General features: G+C 37.7%; 1 protein-coding gene across 1 annotated transcript in view; it reads right to left on the bottom strand.

Annotated features, from left to right (window-relative positions):
• Nucleotides 1–4,594: 4,594 nt before the first annotated feature.
• Nucleotides 4,595–22,665, bottom strand: part of EBPL (EBP like) — a 44,019-nt gene continuing 25,948 nt past the window's right edge. The window contains exons 2-4 of the mRNA XM_007495407.3: nucleotides 20,086–20,155; nucleotides 9,494–9,632; nucleotides 4,595–7,804 (exon numbers count right to left, since the gene is read on the bottom strand). Of these exons, the coding sequence (XP_007495469.2) occupies nucleotides 7,564–7,804; nucleotides 9,494–9,632; nucleotides 20,086–20,155 (450 nt within the window). The 3' untranslated portion in view covers nucleotides 4,595–7,563. The remainder of the gene's footprint in view (nucleotides 7,805–9,493; nucleotides 9,633–20,085; nucleotides 20,156–22,665) is intronic.

Below are 22,665 nucleotides of genomic sequence, written 5' to 3'. Positions count from 1 at the left end.
GAGTCCCAGCAACCTCTTCCTTGGTTTTCAGAGGGTAGCAAAGGCAGAGAAGGGTACAGCAGTAGAGTATACAAAAGAATGCCTTTACACCACTAACTGTGGAAGGCAAGATTCAGGTTTAAAAGTGTTTTAGCTTTAAGATTTTATTTGTTATGCGGTATTTATAATATAGATTTCTTGTCTTAGATAAGTGAATTTTGCCTGAAATAATCAATGTTCTTTTTTTTTTATTATTGAGATGTTGGCACAAAAGGTCACAGAATTCCAGGGAATTACTAGAGAGAAAAATGCTTCGTTTGTTACCCATTTTATTTTTTGTAATGCATTTTATGAGTTATTTCGTGGTTAATGTGTTAGGAAAAGTGCATACTGTTAGAATTAATGTTTTGTTATAAAGAATTATATGCAGAAAAGTGCATTTTCAGCAATTTCTATGGAAAGATTACAGTTTTAGGTAGTCAAAAAAACCAAACCCTTGATTTCCTAGAGGTTCAGTGTATCAAGATTTATGTGTTTTGTTTTGTTTTTTACTTTTGTGCCATTTTCTAGGAATAACACTCCAGATAAAGTGGAGTATTGACTCTATGTACATTTTGTCCCTTCCTAGAATTAAAAGCTAGTAAAAGTAGTGTAGAAAATGAAGGGCTGTAGTAATTTAGAAGGAACTATGACGTTTGAGTCATCAAAGTCCAGTAGTAAGACAAACGTTAGGACAAAGGGCAAAGGCTATGCAGGGTTGACCTTGACATCTTTGATGTTTGACCAAGTTCTGGGTGCTTTGTGACACCTGCTTTGGCCACTTTCATGACTACTTTGGAATAAACTGTCTCTCATCCACCCAATCTGCCAAGAGAAGCCTTTACATGCTTGGGCTCTTTAAGTCATGGAGGTATTTGAAACCTATCAATTACTATCAACCTAGTTTAGCCAGTCTGCCTGGGCAATTTTTTTTTTAATAAACCCTTACCTTCTGTCTTGGAGTCAATACTGTATATTGGTTCCAAGGCAGAAGAGTGGCAAGGGCTAGACAATGGGGATTAAGTGACTTTCCCAGGGTCACACAGCTGGGAAGTGTCTGAGGTCAAATTTGAACCCAGAACCTCCTGTCTCTAAGCCTGGCTCTCAATCCACTGAGCTACCCAGCTGCCCCCTGCCTGGGCAATTTTACCAGGGTATGGTTGTTGTGCTTATTGGAAACACAGGTGGGAGCAAGGTGGCAGGTGGACCCTGAAAAAAGGTCTTGGTAAGCCCACACATCAGAGGTTCTAGTCTTCCCTGTACACTCTGTACACCTCACAAAGTAAGTGCTTTATAAATGCTTTATTTATATAAGGATAGAGCTCCACTGATAATGCTACCTAATTAAAAGTAATTACCTTTTCTAGGTGAGAACACACATTTTAATTGAATGAACTAATCAGAAGCAAAAGTGAATAAGGTCTATGTTACCTCCTTAAATCCATGCTATTACTTCCCCATTTTATATATTAGAGACTTGGTCATGCAGTGAGGAATGTATATAAAAGGGAAGCATAATCCCAGAAAGAGAGAGAAAAGAATTCGGTCCTATAAAGCTGAGCCAAGAAATGGTCCTGAGGCAACTAGGAAATGAGAAGGTAGGATTGAGTTGTGTCAAAGAAGGTAGATATAGAAGGTGGCCATTGACTCTGTAGGCACCTTATAACAAAAATCCTAGGTTGATGACCTTCCCCACCACCACCACCCAATATACCCACCCGGTCAAGAATTAAAGGAAGTCTACAGAAACTTTTCCCCTAATACCCTTCCCCATTCTGTCTATTAGTATAATACAGGGTGTTCCCAAAGTCTTAATGCAGTTTTAAGCTATCAAAGTTTATTAAAATAGTTTTGACTTTGGTGGGCCTCTTAGGGGTCCCCAGAGGTCCCTGGACCACACTTTGAGAATTCAAGGGCAATATGACCTCTAAGGTCCCTTTGAGCTCTAAGAAAGTAGGATCTCTAGTAGTTTATAATCCAGTATCAATGCCGGTATTTAAGCTACCAATGGATAATTTGCTCTCATTAATCAAATGTTTCCTGAAAATTTTCCAAAGCACAGAGATGGGGGATCAACTATATATCGCTATTTATATAAATGTAAATTTAGGTAGAAAATCTAACCATTGCCTAAATTTTAGGAATCTTCCTAGCTGTGTCTCAGAGGGATTATGACTGAACCCATACTTTTCATCTAGAATAAACTTCCTGTAACCTCAATGGAAGTAAACTTTAGGGGGTGATTATATTTCACTTAGATTTTAAAATGAGCTAACGATTATAAGATTATAAGATGTTACCCTTGAATTGAAAGTCATACAGTGGTGCATTGATACAGGAGCACCATAAGTCACAATCAGTTTGAGATACGAGCAGTCAGTATCACGATTTTTTGCTTTAAGTCAAGACTGGATATTTGAATCATGAGCTTCCACCTGTGGGAGTAGTCCAAGGTGGATGAGGTAATCAGTACAAGTGAGATTAAGGAAATGTTGAAGATTTGGGGAATAATTAAACAGTTTATTGAAAAGACACCCAGAAAAAGTGGCAACAGATTGTGCATTGGAGCTGTGTGACGACACTTGTTTCACACATTATCAAAACGTTCTGAAAGGGAGGAAGAAACAAACATCCATGGAAAGGTTTTTATTGCAATGACCTGTAAGTGAAATCGAGGAAAGTGTGATAAAACAGCCAAAATTCAATGAAGAAAATGATGATAATTAAGTAAAGTAAAAAAATAGAAATTAATTTTAGCAATAAAGTTACATATCATAAGTAATATATAAGGTCAATTTTGCACTTAAATGTAGTGATATGTGTGTAGAGAGTAAGTAATGTTAAGCGATAGCACATGAAATGAAAACCTTCTCCACCAGCATTTTCCCCTGACCTTGAAGGTGAATAACATTTCATAAACAAGTTTATTTCTTTACATTCTTTCTTATTATCTATAAATATATTTGTTATTTATAAAGTACATTTTCATTTTAAAAGCATATAAAACAAAAAAATTCATGTGGTTTTTGGGGGGCCAGAACGGATTAATTGCATTTCCATTAATTTAAATGGGGAAACTTGACACATGAGCAAATTGAGTTACAAGCTTGGCCATGGAACAAATTAAACTTGTGTGTCAAGGTACCACTGTAATTGGGTTCAATGATTTCAAGGAAGTCTTAAGTAAGGCTTAAAGTCTTTAAAAACCAATTTCTTTATTTAATAAGGGCTTAAGTATGAAAATGCTTAAAGCACAGAGAGTAGTTCTTTGATATTTGTTGCAAACTACTTTGCTATAGCCCAAAGAGCTTAGATTCTTGGGAATCATCAGTCCAACTCTTATTTGTACTGGCCAGTTGGGTCCTGAGAAGGCTGGTCAGCTTCTTCTTTCCCTCCGAGTTCTAGAAGTATTTCTGAGAAGTGAGTGGTTCTTCTAATGCTATAAACTTAAGCTTCCATTTTAGTGTATTCTCAAAATTAATCATCTATACATTTATTATTTTACCAAGAGCCACTGACTCAGTGATTGATGTTCTAATATCATTTGCTAGTCAATATTGCCTCCCTATTACTGATAAGCAATTAATATTAGCATTTTACAAAAGGACATTTATTGAGAAGATATAGTTAGAACAAGAAAATAAACACAGTCCCATTAATACTGGGGGCACAATCTTACCTCTATGCCATGGGCATATTTTTTTAGCAGGAGTCTTGGTTGCCTGCCATCAATCCACTGGTCTGTTTGATCCCCTAGGTTGCTCCTCATCAGGTTTTGCTGCCCATAAACTCTGATATAACTCCTGTTCATGGACTTTTTGACATCTACCAAGACTTTGTACCAAAGGAACAATGACTCAAACAGGAGGAGGGAAACCATCCTAATCATAGTCCTGCCCAGATCCCATACATGTACAGAGTGAGTCTTATGTGGGAAAGGACATATCCTTCCCTGTCCCCCATAAATACACATATACAATGACCATTTGGCACTTAGAGAGTCCTCTTTAATAATATTAACATGTACACTATTAATCCATTCATAATTATGTAAATTATTATTAATTCATAATTAATGGGTATAGTAAAGTATCTTAAGATATCTTTTGTGCTCTTTTATTTTCTCCTTTTAGCAATACTATTTAGTTAGATACTCCATGCCTTCAGGTAATCAGGAGCCCTCAGCACTTCCTCAATGACTTATCTATGTAAAGATGGGACAATAATGCCCCATATTCTAACTTCTGACCTCTCCTTCATTTATCATTTATCACTGTGTCTAATAAAGTCCAATGCCCTATGCTCAGTTGGCTATGGGAAATCCATCTTAGAATGATAAAATGTTAGAATTAGAAGTGATATGAGAGTATATATAGCTCAATATCCCATTCCCACCACCATTGCTAACACTACCACCATTTTGCAAAAAGAGATTAAATAACTTTCTTAGGTACCAGCTTATTTTTGGCAGTGTCAGACTGGAATGTGGGGTTCCTGATTCAGTCTAATGTGTTTTTTTTAGTACATAAATATGCTTCCTTACCTATTTTTTTTTCAAAGCAAAATGAGCCACTAGTTTGTAATTAAAGCTTTATTTGTGATATATAACCAGCTTGCATAGAGTCTGTCAGAGCCAGGAGGAGTACAGATCTAATAAGTAGTTACCAGTCATTAACAACAGAATGTAAATTAGTTTCACATATTTTTAAATTTTGGCATTTTAAGAAGTATAAAAATTAATATACAATAACTTAAGATATTATATTTTATAAAATTTATTAATAATCACTGGAAGTAACAAAATAAAAATGTAACAAAATAAAACCACATGCCCATGGCTAATCTACCTGTTCAAACAGCCCACTCCACTAATGTCCTGACCCAGGAAGGAAAGACAGCTATCCACAAAAGATCACCCTATTTATCCCCTATCTACATGAGCACATAATGACAGGAAGTCAGTGGACTCCTGGGAAGTATATTTCAAAGGGACAAGATTTCCAATTAAACATTTCCCCCCATGAGATCCCTTGGAAGACTAATCTCTCCAATGGATCTTGTAAACATAACCAACTTTGAAATTACAATAATTTTGGGATAAAAGGGAAAGAGAACAAAACCAATGATTGCTAGGTGCATTGACAAAAAGCTAATTAGGGTGCAGTCCCCATTGAGCATAAGAGTATATATACAATACAAATGCATTCAACCCCCCAAAGTTCAAATTAGCACTCAGTTTTTGGCAATGTACTTTACCAGCTGCCAGGAGAGCAGCTCCAAGGACTCCCAGCTTGTGTGTTCTAAAGAGGAGGCAGCAGCAATCAGCAACAGTAACAGCAACAGCAGCAAAAGTAGGAGGAGCAGGAGTGGATGGGTGGGACAACCCAGGGAGTTAACAGCAGAAGGCTAGATCAGCAGCAGCAATGCCAGAGGCAGCAGCAAGGAACGCTGGCTCAAGCAGATGGATGAGAGAAGCCGCTTATACCTTCTCAGACAAAAGCCCCTGGCTGGGTGGGTGGGGTGGCTGGGAAAAATATAGAAAAAAAAAACAGCAGGAAGAGGGCAGCAACTTCAAAGAGAGTTCAGAGTTCTCAGGGTGGAGATGGGGGCAGCAAAAAGCTGTGGCAGGAGAAATGTGGCTTTTCAAAATGTATCTAGGCTATCTTAAAAAATTGAGAATTTTTTCTCTAACTTTAGTGGCTGCCATCATTATAAAAATTAAATTAATATGCAATAACTTCAAATATTATATTTTGTAAGATTTATTAATAATCACGAGAAGTAACAAAATAAAAAGGTAACAAAATAAAACAACATGCCCATGGCTAATCTAGCTGTTTAAACAGCCTGCTCCACCAATGTTCCCACCCAGGAAGGAAAGAGAGCTAGCCACGGAAGACCACCCTATTTATCCCTTGTCTATATCAGCATGTAATGACAGGAAGTCAGTGGGCTCCTGGGAAGTGTAGTTCAAAGGCATAAGATTTCCAGTTATACCAAAGTTTGTGGTATGATCACATATGGAAAATTGCTCAGTGCCTTCAAGCATCTCTAATCTTTTCCCTGAAACTGAAACTTGAAAAAAAATCTTTACCTTCTATCTTGGTAGCAATTGTAATATAGAAGAGTGGCAAGGTATTAAGTGACTAGCTCAGGACCATATAATTAGGAAGTATCTGAAGCCAGATCTAGGTTTTTCTGCCAAATTTTAGGATAATGGCAGTAATAGACTTTGTTAAAAATATCTTTGCCAAGGTTGAAAGGTTTGCTACATCTATAGAACTTGTGACAAGTATTTATCAATTCATACATTTTTTAAATGTCACATATCAAGTGGCTATATAGCAATTCATGTGACTCCTATATAATAGTGGGTTTGTTTGTTATTGTCATTAACTGAGCTATTATGAATAAATGTGCATTATCTATTGTACTACTGTTTTATAAAGCTGTTACTTTGTGAAAATCATTGCACTCACACAGTGGATCATGGCCAAGTTAAAAAGGAAATGGATCTCGTTTTTTGGGTGAGAAACCTTTGTATTCTACCTTTTCTTGGCTGACACAATATGTCACTGATTGTAAGCTATATATTTTTATTTTTAAAACATTTTTTTATTATTTTTCCCTTGTATATGCAACATAATATTCGAGTTTTTATATTTTCTCTCCTTTTGTGAACTCAAAGCACATTATCAATATTAAGAAGTTTTTGATTTTGTACTAGGATAAGTTTAAAATGTCCATTAACTTTAATGTCAATGCATACCCAAAAGCTTTAGACTATAGAAATAATGCCATTCATTATTTAAAAATTATGGGACTTTGCTTAATGATTGTGTCTGATTCCAGGAGACGGGACTACAAAAAGAGCCACTGCACAGTGCTAAAGAAGCACAAAGCTAGCCTACATAGTGCCAGTCAAGCACAGGGTCAAAGAGACCAATCAATCCCAATGGGATTAATGAAAAATTTTTTTAACTAATGCAAGAGGACTTGAACTTGTTTGGGGTTCGAGGTTGAGGCTTTTTGACATATGTCAGAGGCAGGTCTTCTCTGAGCCCCACACTCTATCAGGCACAGGGGTAGAATGTGTAATTATCCTAAAACATAAAGTTTAAATTCTTTTTGAGAGTAATTTTAGGATAAGAAATATGCTAACTCTCCAAATCCATAAAGTGAACTATTTGGAGGTGTCATAAAGATGTCTGCCCAGACCATACACTACACCAGAAGATCCAGAGTAAACTTTGGGATGTGCTAATTAATATGGCACAATTTAACAATTATTTTTATGAGCATTATTGGCAGAAGTTATATTGCATTAATTTATCCCTACATATAATCTTAAAATCCTACACACACACACACACCCCGAGCCCTCCATTCCCTCTATTTTACTATAAAGAAAGCAAATTGGTATACAAAATACAACTGGAAGAAAAACAACTTCAAAAAGCATTGGTGATTGCATTTTTATCACACAATCATAGGTTAAAACCACGATGACTTATGGACAAAGAATACAGTTGTGATTTTGAAAATTCATCTGAACTTTTTTCCTGGCTTCATTTCCTTCTGATGCATTTTCTTGAGTCCTATCCATGACTGCCACAGTAGTAGTCCTGGGATCAATACCCATACACCATTAAAAAACACCAGGTAGACCCAAAGATAAAGCCAATTGCTTGTGTTAAGGTTCGGGCTTCCAATTAGCCAATCTGGACAGAAGGTCATCCACCCACCATACAGTTCACACACACAGAGTGTAATCTGAATGAAATGCCTGTTGAAGAGACACAAGAAAGAAATAGAAGGTACCTTTGAGAACATTTCCACCTTGATCATAAGACAAGTTTTTTTCTTCAACAACAATCACCCTAACAAAGTTTCTCATTATAAACAAGACAAAACAACCCTATATCTAAGCCTGGCCCCCTTATATCCTAGAAGCATGAGCAAAGCTCATCTCATTATTGACGACTTTTGTGAGTTTCTAGAGAGAATGGTCTGATAAAGGCCACCCTTAGGGAGATTGAGAGAACACAGCTAATCTAGAAGGGAGATGAAGACCAATTAATTCTAGTTGGACAAACATCTAAATAAGTGAGTGAAGGGAAAGAAGGAACAAAGAAGGAAGGGAAGGAAGGAACAAAAGGAGAGAGGAAGGGAAGGAAGGAAGGAAGGAAGGAAGGAAGGAAGGAAGGAAGGAAGGAAGGAAGGAAGGAAGGAAGGAAGGAAGGAAGGAAGGAAGGAAGGAAGGAAGGAAAAAAGGAAGGAAGGAAGGAAGGAAGGAAGGAAGAGGAAGGAAGGAAGGAAAAAAGGAAGGAAGGAAAAAAGGAAGGAAGGAAGGAAGGAATGGAAAAAAGAAAGGTGGAAGAAAGGGAGGGCAGAAAGGAAGGAAGAAAAGGAAAGAGGGAGTGAGGGAGAGAAGGGAAAGAAGGAAGGAAGAAAAAAGGAAAGAAGGAAGGAAAAGATGAACAAACAAAGGAAGAAAGGAAGATAGCTAGAATTGAGGAGCATGAGGCCTGGGGCAAACTCTTTGGTACCCATTTATTGTTACCATCTATCTATCCAATGAATATGTTTAATATTTTAACTCTTCAGTATGAACTGGGGCAAAAGCAAACTAAAATTAACAGACACAACAAGCGAAACAAACATTTATTAAATGCCTATATACAAAGCCCAGTAAAGAATTCAAATACATGGGGCATACTAAAAGTCTTAGTAAAGACTTAATAACCTATGAAAGCTTATTAAAGTATGAGACAAATGACAATATTCATGTTCTTTGAGCACCACTCTTGGGGGAATCCCTAGGCCAATGTTTTATGTGCTGCAAGCTACTTTGTCTTAGGGAGAAGAAAAAAGGACAGACAATAAAGGAAAATAAAAGATGTCAATAGCCTCTCCATTCTTTACCCAAGTATTGTGTATACTTGGATTCTGGTTTATGAATGTTATTAATAATGTATACACATACTCCTCATAGACAATATTCTTGGCAAGGTAAAAAAAAACAAAAACAAAATAAACAAACCCCAACCCAAAAAATCACTCCATGCTTTTGGGAAACTTTGCTCATTTTACATTGCACATCAAACAGAATCAATGACAACAGCATAATTTGGTTTTGTGTTGGGTGGAATAGGGCTTGCCAGAGACCCTAGAGAAGATTTAGCAGGAATACCTCCAATTTGCCTTAAAATGGTGGCTAGAAACTGATGCGGCCTCCTGCTCTCTTGTGCACAATCCCCAAAGACTACAATTAGATTGCCACCTGGGATCACATTTCTCTCAGACTTGATTCTGAACAGCTTGAAATTATCCTGATGGCCACAACGTCACGTAACTAAGATTGCCCAGTTTTCTTTCGTGTGCTATTTTCTGTCTAGCTACTTATTTAAGTCAGCTCATCCAGGTTTCATTATCAGACACTTGATTTTGAAAAGGACAGGTGACCAGCACTTACCGATAGTACCTCTCTTTTACTATTGCATAAATGAGGAGCAAGGCCAGAAATCCATCCAAAACAACAGTCAGCATCTCCAGGGATACAATGGTGGGATCTGAATGAAGCCATCTTGCATCTGCTTTGCTATACTCTTTCCCTAAAACAATGAAAAAGGTTTCCTTATTTTAGCATGGGATTAATTCTGCTACCATCAGCCTGAATGTCCTTCTTCTCTCAGGGAATTACGACAACAATTCTCCCTCCATTCTTTTGTAAGAAAATGACAAAAGGGCAGCTAGGTAGCATAATGAATGTTCAAGCCTGGAGTTGGGTTCAAATCTAGTCTCAGATAACTCTTATCTGTGTGATCTTGGGCAAGTCACTTAACCTCAATTGACTAAACCTTACTGCTCTTCTGTCTTAGAATTAATTGATTCTAATTCAGGAAGTAAGTTTGTTGTTAATTTGTTTTTTTAAAGAAAGAAAGTGACAAAACTCCTAAATAAAAACAGAAAAAAACCTCAGAATTAGGAAGCTTACTCACTCTCAAACTTTGTATTTGTATGGAGCTTTGCCTTTTGCAAATTCTTTTACATCTACTGGGTTATTCTCCCTCTCTTCCTTTTCCACCCCCACCAATTAATGACAACAATGATGGAATTCTAAATTAATTCATGGAATTGGGACAGTATGCCTCTTAAAAAGGAAGGACTATCTAAGAACAAGCTCTAAAAACCAACATGGCCTTCAATAAATGTCTTTAAACTATTTGAATTCTTTGCCTCAATAACTGATCCAGTGAGAAATTTGCAAGCTGTATTTAGAGATGGGAAAACATAAAAAAAAAAAACCCAGGGGCAAATACCTGTGTTTGGTAAAAATTCCTGTTAGGCAGAGGAGAGATTCTATTCAGAGAAAGTAGAGATGGGGCTGTAGGAAGAGTTAAGGACTATCCATCAGCCTGGACAGCACAATATAGCAACGACAGACAAAGAGGGTACTTCAGCCCTGCCACCAGTCCACAAAACTCATTAACAATAGCTGTGGCCTGGACTATCACTTATATCGATGCTGCTGGGAGTATGGATGTGGATGCATTAAGACCGACTCTCAGAACAATTTCTCCCTGAACGTGTAATAAGAACATCAAATCTTCTTAGAGATGATCTGATGGCAGCATCTTCTCCCCTTTAAAAGCTCTTCTGTTATTATTTAGAAAAGGCATGAGTAGCCTCAAATTAGCTGCATATATCATCTTTGGAGCAAGACCTGAATTCTTCTAATGGACAGAGGAACTATTCCAGAGGATATAATGAAAAGGCTGCCCTCAGGGAGAAGACAACCAATAAATGGGATTAACTCTTTAATGAAGTAAAACATGAAGACATCATGCTGGGAAGAGCCTCACAGAAGTCCAGAAATAATGAGCAAGAAGAGCTAAGAGCCATTCAGCCTGTGGTTAGCTAGCCATTTGGGCTGCTTTTCCTATATTACTATATGTTAGAAATGAAAGGGTAAGACTGAAAATAGAGGATATTTTGCTTTGCTTAGTTCACAGAATGCAGACTGAGGACCAGAGTAAATATAGATAAAGAGATAAAGATAAATCTACATTCATGTGTATATGGATACAGGTGCATGTGAATATGTGTGTGTATGTGTGTGTGTGAGGACAGCTGGATGGTGCAATGGATAGAGTGGTGGACCTGGAGTCAGGAAGATCTGAGTTCAAATGTGGTCTCAGACACTAGCTGTGTGTGACCTTGGACAAATCATTGAATCCTTCCTTGTCTCAGTTCCTTATCTATAAAATGGGGAAACACTGGAGAAGGAAATGGCAAACTACTCTAGTATTTTTGCCAAGAAAGCCCACTGGACACAGTCTGATTTGGACATGATTGATGGGCTGAACAACGACAATAACATTTATGTGTAATAAATATGTGCATATGAGTGTGTTTTATATATACATGTGTATAAATAAAAATAATGGTAATATTTCTATAACATTTACTAATGTGTTGGTCATTGTGCTAAGCATTTTATAATTTTTGTCTCATTTGGTCCACATAGCAACCCTGGAAGGTAGGTGCTATTTTTATCCCCATTTTAGAGACAAGGAAACTGAGGCAAACAGAGATTAAGTGATATACTCAGGGTCACACAGCTAGCAAGTGACTGAGACTGAATTTGAACTCAGATCTTCCTAACCTCATGTCTGTCACTCTATCTATCCATTGTACTATCCAGCTACCCATAATATGTATATGTGCATGGGTATGCATATATGTAAAGACACGCCTCTCTTAAAGGACGATGAACAATACTCTTTAAGCAGACTGTACTCGTTTTTTTTGTTTTTAGCAATGATGATTTGTGCCTAAGAAGTGTCAAAAGGTGTCAATGGCATTTATAACTAGAAAGGGAATCATGTATCAAGGAATCAATAGATCTGAGATTGCTTTGATATCCATATAGCATTTAAAAGACCTTGAAGAAAGTCTTCAGGGTGTTCAGTGTATCCTTTATGGAATGAATATTGATGGAAACACTTGGACAAAAGTTTCAGAAGATGGGGCAACACGGAAGAGTACTACATAACACATAACAATGAAGGACCTCCTCAATGAAATCATGCTACCCTCGAAGAACCAACATAGAGACTAGCTAGGTGACCCAGTACCTAGAAAAATGACCCCCAAATCCAATGCCAAAGACTGAGGTGTAGCGATATAAATGCATGTTGTATATTCAAGATGGAAATGATCCATCATTCAAAATGGAGTAAATGATTGATTGTATGGGAACTAATGTTTTAATTTTTCAGTTATCCAAGGCTGTAACTTCTCTTTCCATTTGGTTACCTCATTTTCTGAGCATCTTATTACTTATTAAAAACCTAAAGAATAGAGAACCCAGGAGATACAAAGAACTCTAAAAACAGTTCTTTTTCTATTTGTTACTAAGTGTAATGGGAAATTTGATCCCGGGTCAAGTTAGACTAATAAGCTGAAGAGATAACAGATATTCATGCTATCACTATTATGAGAAGCTGAAATGAACCAGCTACAAATCAACAAAAGGGTCTAAAGTACCCATCTGTCCAAGGCTACCTCATTATGAGGCTTTTTAACTGGAAGTTGGCCATAGACCTGTCAAGAGAAATGACAGACATCTGAGGACCTTGCTTGTACTTTGTACAGAGTGCAAAGGGTATTCCAAAGCAACCGGGCTAAAGTGTACAAAATTTATCTTTCTACCAGAGCTGGGTAAATGCCATGCACACATGAAGAGCAGGGTTGTCTCCATTCTAGAAGAGCTTATAAGAAACACTTGGCTATCTTCCAGTCAAATCAAGTCAAGAAGCCTTTAGTAAGGGCTTACCATGTGCCAGTACTGTGCTGCTGGTTTGAAAAAAGGCAAAAACAAATTCCTACTTTCAGGGGGCTTATGGAAGCTAATGAAAGATTCAATGTGCAGCTATGGCTCAGTGGATAGAGAGCCAGGTTTAGAGACGTGAGGTCCTGGGTTCAAAGCTGATCTCAGACACGTCCTAGCTGTGTGACCCTGGGCAAATTACTTCATCTCAATTGCCTGCTCTTCTGCCTTGAAACTGACACTCAATATCACTTCTAAGACAGAAGGTAAAGAGCTTTAAAAAAAAAAAAGAAAAGAAATATTCAATGTGCAAACAGCTACTAGGTAGATACTGACAGGATAAATTGGAAATAATCTCAGAAGGAAAAAATGTTCATTAAAGAAATGGAAGAAACACTTCAAGGTAGAAGCAAAGTGAAAAGGGATATGAAGAGACAGAACAAAATCCTAACCTGTCGGTAGGTTGGAAGGTAAGGAACGTGACAACAAAGGAGAGAGGGAAGAACAGGGACCACTGAATACTTGGACTTAAGTAATAAGTAGGAAACTTTTTGCATAGATGATGGACCTGAACCTTCTGAAAAGGAAGAAGGTGTTCATGAACTAAGGAGTGATATTGTAATTCTACATACAATAGTGGCCCCAACGAGGAGGTGAAATTATTTTTACTGACATCACTGGCATTTCTTCCAGGATTTCCCCTTCTTTCCCGGAGAACCATCCCATAATAAAAAAAAAATTCCACTTCAATTCAGCAAACATTTATCAAATTCTTACACTGGTTCACAACATGATGTTAGGAGCTTTGATGCAAAGGCAAAAACAAAATAGACTTTATCTTTAAGGAGCTTCCAATCTACAAATGGCATAGAATGCAAAGAGATAACTAAAAATGAAGTTTGTACAAGGTACTTCCACTACCTTTTGTCAGTTGGCACAGCAATATGAGAGCTATTTACTTTAACTCTGATTTCATTTTTCTCTTATTTATTTATATAAAAATATTTTTAAGAAAAAAGAGGAGGGCAAAAATCCAGCAAAACCATTCAACACATAGAAAAAGAATGAAAGTATATGCAGTGTTTCTCACATGTGGATCTCCATTTCTTCAAAGGAATGAAAGTGAAATGTTTTCTCATATCTTTTTTTGAGAGCTGGTCTTTCTCTCCTTCCTTCCTTCCTTCCTTCCTTCCTTCCTTCCTTCCTTCCTTCCTTCCTTCCTTCCTTCCTTCCTTCCTTCCTTCCTTCCTTCCTTCCTTCCTTCCTTCCTTCCTTCCTTCCTTCCTTCCTTCCTTCTTCCTTTTGACAAAGTTTTTGTGCACAACTGAACTAGGTAGTTACCTAACAAGTGTTAGGTAGATAATATGACTGATTGAATGAATAGAACTTAAAAGTAATCTTTAATGGATAGTTGTTAAGCTGGAGGGAGGCATCTATGCAATTTAACATTTTTATTGATGAAGGCATTGATATTATAACCTCATATATATGCAAATTACAAAATTTTGTAAATCTTAAAAACTACTCAGACTGTTCTTTAGAAGAGATGGTCTTATTGTAACAATGGAGATACTTGGTCTAACAAGAATCAGGAATGTATTGGGAACTTTTAAAATTACTCCACCCTACTCAGACAGTGCCTTAGGGGAAGATAAAGTTGTGAACTCCTGATTGAATAATGAAAGTCCCTACCTCATACCTTATAGTAAAGCTAGAACCTTAAGATAGGTTTATTTTTAGATCTAATACAAAAAGGTGTTAAGTACCTGTAAAGGTTAAATTAATCACAAAAAGGTAAAGTAACTTACAAAAGGCAAGCTTAACAAAGAGGTGTGAAGTACTCAGAAGATATAATCTAACCAGAGAAGGTGAGAACCAAAGAAGATGAGAACTACGAATGGGCAGTCCTGGAAAAAAGTGTTTACTGTGATTGGTAGACGTGAAAATTTAGGGGAGGTGACATAAGAGAAAATTCTCTTGAAAAGGAGGGAGTTGAATTGAGTTAGATTCTGAACTCAATTCAGATTGAGTTCAGTGGAGGACTGGAGATTGCTTAGAGATGGTCATGTGGTGAGTGATAAGACTGACTCCCTCTCCCTTAGGCTTAGGAAGGCCACTTTGACCAAGGCCTTTAATTTCTCTCTCTCTCTCTCTCTCTCTCTCTCTCTCTCTCTCTCTCTCTCTCTCTCTCTCTCTCTCTCTCTCTCTCTCTCTCTCTCTCTCTCTCTCTCTCTTTCTCTCCTTCCCTTAATTCCTTCATTTATATTAATTAAAAATCTCCATAAATCCCCAGCTGACTTGGGTATTTTTCATATTTGGGAATTTCCTAGGGCAACCACTTATTTAGATTTTAAGTAAGAACACTAAAAATTATCCTTACAATTTGCACATGGCACAAAGTTGAAATGTATAGCTAGCACATTGAATGATATACTCTAGATCCTAAACTATCTCAACAGGTGACAGTGACAGATTGAACAGAATACGGTCACATTTTATAGGTATAAATGTAAAGTCCTACAGCTGGGTTCAAAAAGTCAGTTACTTAAAGATAATATGGAGGAATGGCTAAAGAGTTTGCCTGGAATCTGAAGATTAGAGAGGAATCCAACTTGGATTTGGCTTCCCTAAAAAGATAATGTTAGGCTGCATTAAAGGATACATTATGTGTATCCCAAAGAGATCAGAAAAAGGGGGAACAGACCTACTTGTACAAAAATATTCATAGCTGCTGTTTTTGTGGTGGCAAAGAATTGGAAATTGAAGGGATGTCCATCAGTTGGGGAATAGCTGAACAAATTGTGGTACATGTTGGTAATGGAATACTTATTGTGTTATAAAAAATGATGAGCAAGATGATTTCAGAAAAAGCTGGAAAGAGCTGTGTGACCTGATGCAGAGTGAAATAAGCAGGTCTGGGACAATATTGTACACAATAACAGCAATATTAGATGATAATTATCTGTGAAAAACTTGGCTACTCTTAGCAGTGCAATGATCTGGGACAATCCTGCAAGACTAATGATGGGGAATGCTATCCACCTGTTGGGGTTGTCTTTCACATTAGTACATCTTTGGTTTTATTTTGGAGTTTTGGTTATGTATAAGTGTGCTCTTATAACAACACCAATATGGAAGTGTGTTTTGCATGACAATAAAAAACAACCAAAAACAAGAAAAATGGGTTATGGTACCCAGGTCTATATTGGTGAAAGTATCATTGTATTCTGCCTTGATTAAGTCACATCTCTTTTCAGTTCTGGGCACCACATTTTCATGAGGGCATTGACAAGTTGGGGAGTCTAGAGGGAGGTTACCTGGATGGTGAGAGGCCTTGAAACCATGCCATATAAAGTCTGTTTGGAGAAATGGGAGATGAGAAAACTTAGAAGAGGATGTGATAGTGGAAGGAAGATTACACTTGTTCTGCTTGATCCCATGAGAATGAACTAGAAGCATAAGGAGGAACTTCTTAACTATTCAAACTGTCCCCAAATGGCCGCATGGGGAGAATGGGTTCTTCTTCCTTAAAGGTCATTAAATTATGGCAAGATGACCACTTGTTAAAAGATATTATAGAAGACAGGAGTCTTGTTTGATTATGGGTTTGCCTAGGTAGCTCCTTGAGATATCCTCCACTCTGAGATTCTAGAATTCTGCCAACTTAGAAATCACCCTTCCTTGCCCAGACCTCCCATAGCATTTTTAGTCAAGTCAGTCAGGCAACTAGGAGGGGAAGAAGGGAGTAAGTATTTTTATAGTGTTCACTATGTGCCAAGCACTGTGTTAAATGCTCTTTATGAATATTATCTCATCTGAACTCGCTACAATTCTATGATGTAGGTACTATTATTATCACCATTTTACAGCTGGGAAAACTGAGGCAGGTAGTGGGTTAAACTAGCCAGGGAAACTAAGAGGAAGAAGTGGGGAGACAGAGCATTCTGGGTATGGGGACAGCCAGTGCAAAGATGAAGAGCTAGGAGATGGAATTTTATATTTGAGAAACTACAAGTAGACCAGTGAGACTGAACAGTGGAGCACACAGAAGGAAAGAAGATAGAAGCTGGATGGAAAGTAGAAAGGGGCTGGGGGCCAGCTGTGAAACAATGCCAGAGGACTTTATATTTCCTTAGGCACTTATGTTCTACTCTGGATGATGGTTTTTTGGTATCTTGTTTGGCACATGGTCTTGTACCCAGTGGGCATTTAATAAATGTTTATTGCTTTTGCTGATCTCATTTGGCTTTATAATTAAAATGTCCTGCATTATCTAATCTACTTTCATTTCAGTAAAACTAGAGAGTACTCAATTTATTTATGATCAACCCCCAGAAATGCAAAGACGATTCATCAGGATACTTTTAGATGTTTGTGAGCTCTTTTTTCATGGGATGGAGCCAGGGTCTGCTCCCAGAAGCAGCCTGGATGGACAAAGGCAAAGGAATTCCCCCTCCTCCAGGGTAGGTCAGCAGAAGGGAGGAGGCCAGAGTTCTGGGGCCTAAGAACAGAGAGAAGAGACAAGGAAGGATGAAAGCCTGAGAGGGTCATGACTCTCAGTAGGGTGGCCAGGGCTGCCACTTTTCTCTGGTCACTGGGGTTTTTTCCACTATGGCTACGGTAACCTTTAACTCAACTTGTGCTGGCAATGGGGGAAAAAAGCCAGCTGCCTACAATCCATCCTTTGTCATTGATGTAAACTGCTTTCTAGCCTCAGGGAATCTATTCTCCTTGAATATATGGTTCCTGGCCAGAGCTCTAGATGAAATGAAGAATTAAATTAGTGTGAATTCAACAAGGATTTATTGGGGGCCTACTATGTGCAGAGTGCTGTGTGAAACACAAAAGTTTAGATAAGACATGGTCTTGATCTCTACGGGGCTATGAGGAAGATGTTGCATATTTGTTGGAATCATGACTGCAGTCATTCTTCTTTTCTGGGAAAAATTCTCACAGAGGTGGTGGAGAAGCCCTGAAGAGTCTAAATTGTTAAGAAATAGTATCAGAATCATACATTAAACCAGGCAACCAAATGCAAGATTTAAAAGAAGTTATATTGAATGAAAAAATTTAATACTGGGGGCTAATGGCACAGAATTGTATTTTCATAAGCTACCAGTTTTCATTTAAACCCCAACACTGTATGAGGCATGGACCAGTTTTATTTGCTGTTTTAGGACCTAAGGGAAAAAAAAGAATGGCAACAAAGAAGTACAGAGTTGTAGAAAGAAGCCTGGGCTTAATGTCATGAAGAGAAGGGTCCAAAATTTGCCTTAGGTGTTTAATAGCTTTTGAAACTTAGAAAGATACAACTTCTCTGAAGTTCAGTTTACTTACCTATAAATGGGGACAATAACAACACCTATTGATTAGTTATTATAAGGACAAAATGTGATAATAAAGTGCTTTGCAAATCTTAAAACAGTATATTAAAGTGAGATATTATTATTAAGGTAGTACAGACTCTGCCAGTATGAACATTAAAAAAAAAACCCTCCTACCAAGGTTACATATGGTGTACATAACACTTCAAAGCTGCCATAATTTTGTTGTAATGTATGCTCCCTTCGTTTATGTAGATCTTATCCTTTCTTTATCTTAGGAGAGAGTTTCAAGTGTTGCTATAGACAACTTTCTGGGAATAAACCACTTAGGACTTAGTAAACTTCATCCTAACACAACAATCCAGCTTATATCTCTATATAGCATATCTGTTCCAAAATGAAAGGTGATACATAACAAAATCATGAAAATCTATTCAAACTGCTGGAGTAAAGACTTTCTTTTTGAGAAGAACTTCTGAGAAGGTTAGAAAGCAGTTTGGCAGAAATTAGCCTTAGACCAACATCTTATACCATACTCCTCAGAAAGTACAATTTATAAGCAACTCTAAATTTAGGGGCCACATTATAAGAAAATAAGAGAAAGGAAGGAAGTATACCTGGCACAACTATAGTAGGGGTAATTCATAACCAAATAAAGATTAGAGGCAATCATAAAGGATAAAACAGAGAATTCCAATTCAACTAAAAGGCTTCTGCATAAACAAAATCAATGCTGCTAGAAAAGGAGAGCTGCTAATAGTATGACAACAAGGTCTGATAGCCATCTAGGGAACACACACACACACACACACACATACACACATACAGTTATTTCTTGTCATCTGTGGAAGTTCTGTACTAGAAAGTTACTGTGAACACTGAATTAGCAAACATTGAACCACTGCTTTTCAGGGAAATACAAGGTTAAAGTCCTGTGTGCCTTTGGTCATATTTAGCACTTTCTGTAGTGGCCTCACATATAGATTGGTAAATTTCTTCTTCTTTTTTCTGAATGTACTATATTGTTGATCCAATAACATTGAACTCACAGCCAACAGCACTGTAATTCATTCTGAAGGAAGCTTTTCTAATACACCTATTATTTTTTATAAGGCACATCACAGATTTCCCATGCTTTGGAATACCAGACAACATTTTGACAATCTACCTGGGGTCAATTTCAAACAGCAAAGTTGCCAACAAAAAGCACAAAAATGCAAAAAAAAATGGCACTCAATGGACTGCAACAAGGATTGTTTATAGTAGGAGAGCAGAAACAAGAAGACAGAGCATTGCTTTGTTCACCTCAGCTGGAGCATGAATGTAGCTATTTTGCACAGGTCTGTGAAATAACTTCTGTCTGTCTGTCTGTCTGTCTGTCTGTCTCTATCTATCTATCTATCTATCTATCTACCTATCTATTTTATCTGTCTGCCCATCTCTGTCCATCTATCTATCTATCTATCTATCTATCTATCTATCTATCTATCTATCTATCCATCCATCTAGAGCCAGGAGAATAATTTACCCAATAAATATAATAATATGAGAAAACAGCACTGAAAGACTTCAGCATTGTGATTAATGCAGTGATCAATCATGACTGTAGAGGGTGATGATGATGAATGTAGGTGTAGAATCAGACATACGGTCTGGCAAGGCCAACGCATTAGTTTGTTTTGCTTAGCTACCTTTTGGTTACAAGATATGGTTCCAGGCACAGGCTGGCAGGGTGTATAATATGTCATTGGAAAGTAATGATGATATGAAAAAGTCATTCATAAAACACTTACCAATGTTTTAAATATTATCACATTCATTCTAATTGTCCTTCCCACATTTCTAACTGCACACCAAGCTCATTAGGCTCCCCCAAATATTTCAAAATGCAAATAGAAGAACACTTACATAATGAAGCAATTATGCCATCCGAGTCTGCCACACTTCCTGCTAAAGACAAGTAGACAAAGGGACCTTCCTAAGAAAAGGAAACATGAAGCAGAACATTTACTATTATTTCATGGAATTATCTCATTCGCAGGATGATAGCCATACTTCAGGTCTTCCTGCATAATGGAATTGCAGGTTAACTATGCTATGCTATCTAAGGGAAATAGTATCCTTGAATACACAAAGATGATCATTCCAGAATTTTCATAGAGGCACACTCTGAATTATGAGATACTTTCCTGAAGAGTCACATGCAAAGTCAACAATCCTATAATTAATTGTATTTTCTCTATGAGCTATACAATAATATCAGGAATATTCTCATGGGAAATAAAAGACAACACAAACAGCAATGAACAGAGGCAAATGTTAATGTCAAAGAAGCAGCAATGTTGTCAGAGCCTAATAGCAGCTTGGTTCATCAAGCAATAAACATTTATTAAGCACCTACTACATGTTAGTCAAGGAGGAAGCTAGGCTCAGTGGATAGAGTTCTGGAAGATCTGAGTTAAAATCTGGTCTCAGACACTATCTGTATTACCTTGAATAAGCCATTAACCGCTGTTTGTCTTAATCTACTGGAGAAGCAAATAGCAGACCCCTCCAGCATTTTTGCTAAGAAAATCCATGGATGATGTGGTCCACAGAGACATGACTGCATGACTGAACAACCATCACCACCACAACATGCCCATCACTGTGCTTAAGGTACTGGAGACACAAAGAAAGGCAAAAGATAGTTCCTGCCCTCGTGGAGCTTAAAATCTAGTAGTGGGAGGACAATAGAAAAAAAGAAGTTTAAAAGTGGAAGGTTGGGAGGGTACTGGTTGTGGAGGCATGATGGCATCCAGAGGGGTTCAGCTGGGTTGGAAATGAAAGAATGGCTGCCTTGGGTGTTGGCCTTCAATGGAGGATCTTGGAAGACCTTTCCCCTTCCTGTTCACTTTCCAGAGGGAAGGAGGGGCTCTAGGATCAGGGCACACTGATTAGGTGAATTGTAGGGTTGAAGAAGCTCAATAGGTAGTGTGGGTCTTGGAGTCAGGAAGATCTGAGTTCAAATCCTGCCTCAGACACTGACAAGCTGTGTGACCCTGAACAAATAACTTAATCTTTATGTGCCCCAGTTTCTTCATCTATAAAATAGGGATAATATTAGCACCTACTAAGTAGGGTTGAAAGGATCAAATGAGTTAACACAAAGTATTATGGGAACCTTAAAGTGCTATCTGCATGCTAGCTACAATGACAATGACTATGACAATGATGACAGTGAAAATGATGAAATGGAAAAGACACTGAATTTGGAATCAGAAGACCCAGATTAAAACCCCAGTCTTGACCTTTGTGGCTGATGTAACCCTGGGCAAGTTGCTTCAACTTGTCTATAAAATTTGTCTTCTTGTCTATAAAATGAGGGGTTGAGCTAGATGGCCTCTGGAGAACCTTTCATTTCTAGAGAAATGATCCCAAGTGACTTTGTCTTTTTCAAGCTGTTTTCTCACTTATAAAATGAGGGAGGCTGGATTAGAACATCCCTTTACAAAGTTTTAGAATTGATATCTTTGTTTTGACATCACTTTGTTTCCCTATGTATCTTCCACTCCTGTTTTACATTTATACTAAAGAAAAAGAATTAAAAATAAAGTTTAGCAAAAGGATTAGGTGACTTCTAAGGTCTTTTCTAGTTCTAAAATCCTATGACCTTTCAGAATGGATGCCCACTGTGTCTTAATAAAGGAGAACTCCTGAAGTCCTATGCCTGCTGGGAATTGTGGTACCCACTAACAATTCACTTTGTCACAGTCTAATAAAACTATTCTTAGCTCATTATTATTTTTTTTTGTCTTGGGGGAAGCTTGGTGGCTCAGTGGATTGAGAACCAGGCCTAGAGATAGAAGGTCCTAGGTTCAAATCTGACCGCAGACACTTCCTAGCTGTGTGACCCTAGGCAAGTCACTTGACCCCCATTGCCTAGCCCTTACCACTCTTCTGCCTTGGAGCCAATACTCAGTATTGATTCTAAGGAAGAAGGTAAGGGTTTTAAAAAAAATTAAAGCTACTTTTCTAAACTTTTTAAATGGAGCTAGAGTTGAGGGGGAGAAGCAAAGCTCATCTGAAAAGATTTTCCCAGCCTGACTGAGCCTGGCTCTCAATCCACTGAGCCACCCAGCTGCCCCCCCTTACCACTCTTCTGCCTTGGAACCAATACACAGTATTGATTCCAAGATGGAAGGTAAGGGTTTTTTTTTTTAATTGTTTAAATTTCAGAATACCTAACTTCCTTTGAGGCTCATCTCAAGTATCACTTCCCACATGAGGTCCTTCCTGATGCTCTAAGTTGCCAGCAGTTCTCCCCCGCTTGCTCATACTCCAAATATTATTAGTGTATAGATTTTCTTTATCTACACGTTGCATTTACTTATCTGTGAACATGTGAACTCTTTAAGACAATCATGTGAAGTGGGTAGCACAATATTATGACATACTCTTTAAAGACAAGGAAGTTGAAACAGATTAAGAGGTTTGCAGGGAAACACA

Source organism: Monodelphis domestica, chromosome 4, assembly GCF_027887165.1.
Source record: "Monodelphis domestica isolate mMonDom1 chromosome 4, mMonDom1.pri, whole genome shotgun sequence".
Lineage (NCBI taxonomy): Eukaryota > Metazoa > Chordata > Mammalia > Didelphimorphia > Didelphidae > Monodelphis > Monodelphis domestica.
Note: the sequence above shows the minus strand (reverse complement) of the source record. Positions and strands in the feature narration are given on the sequence as shown.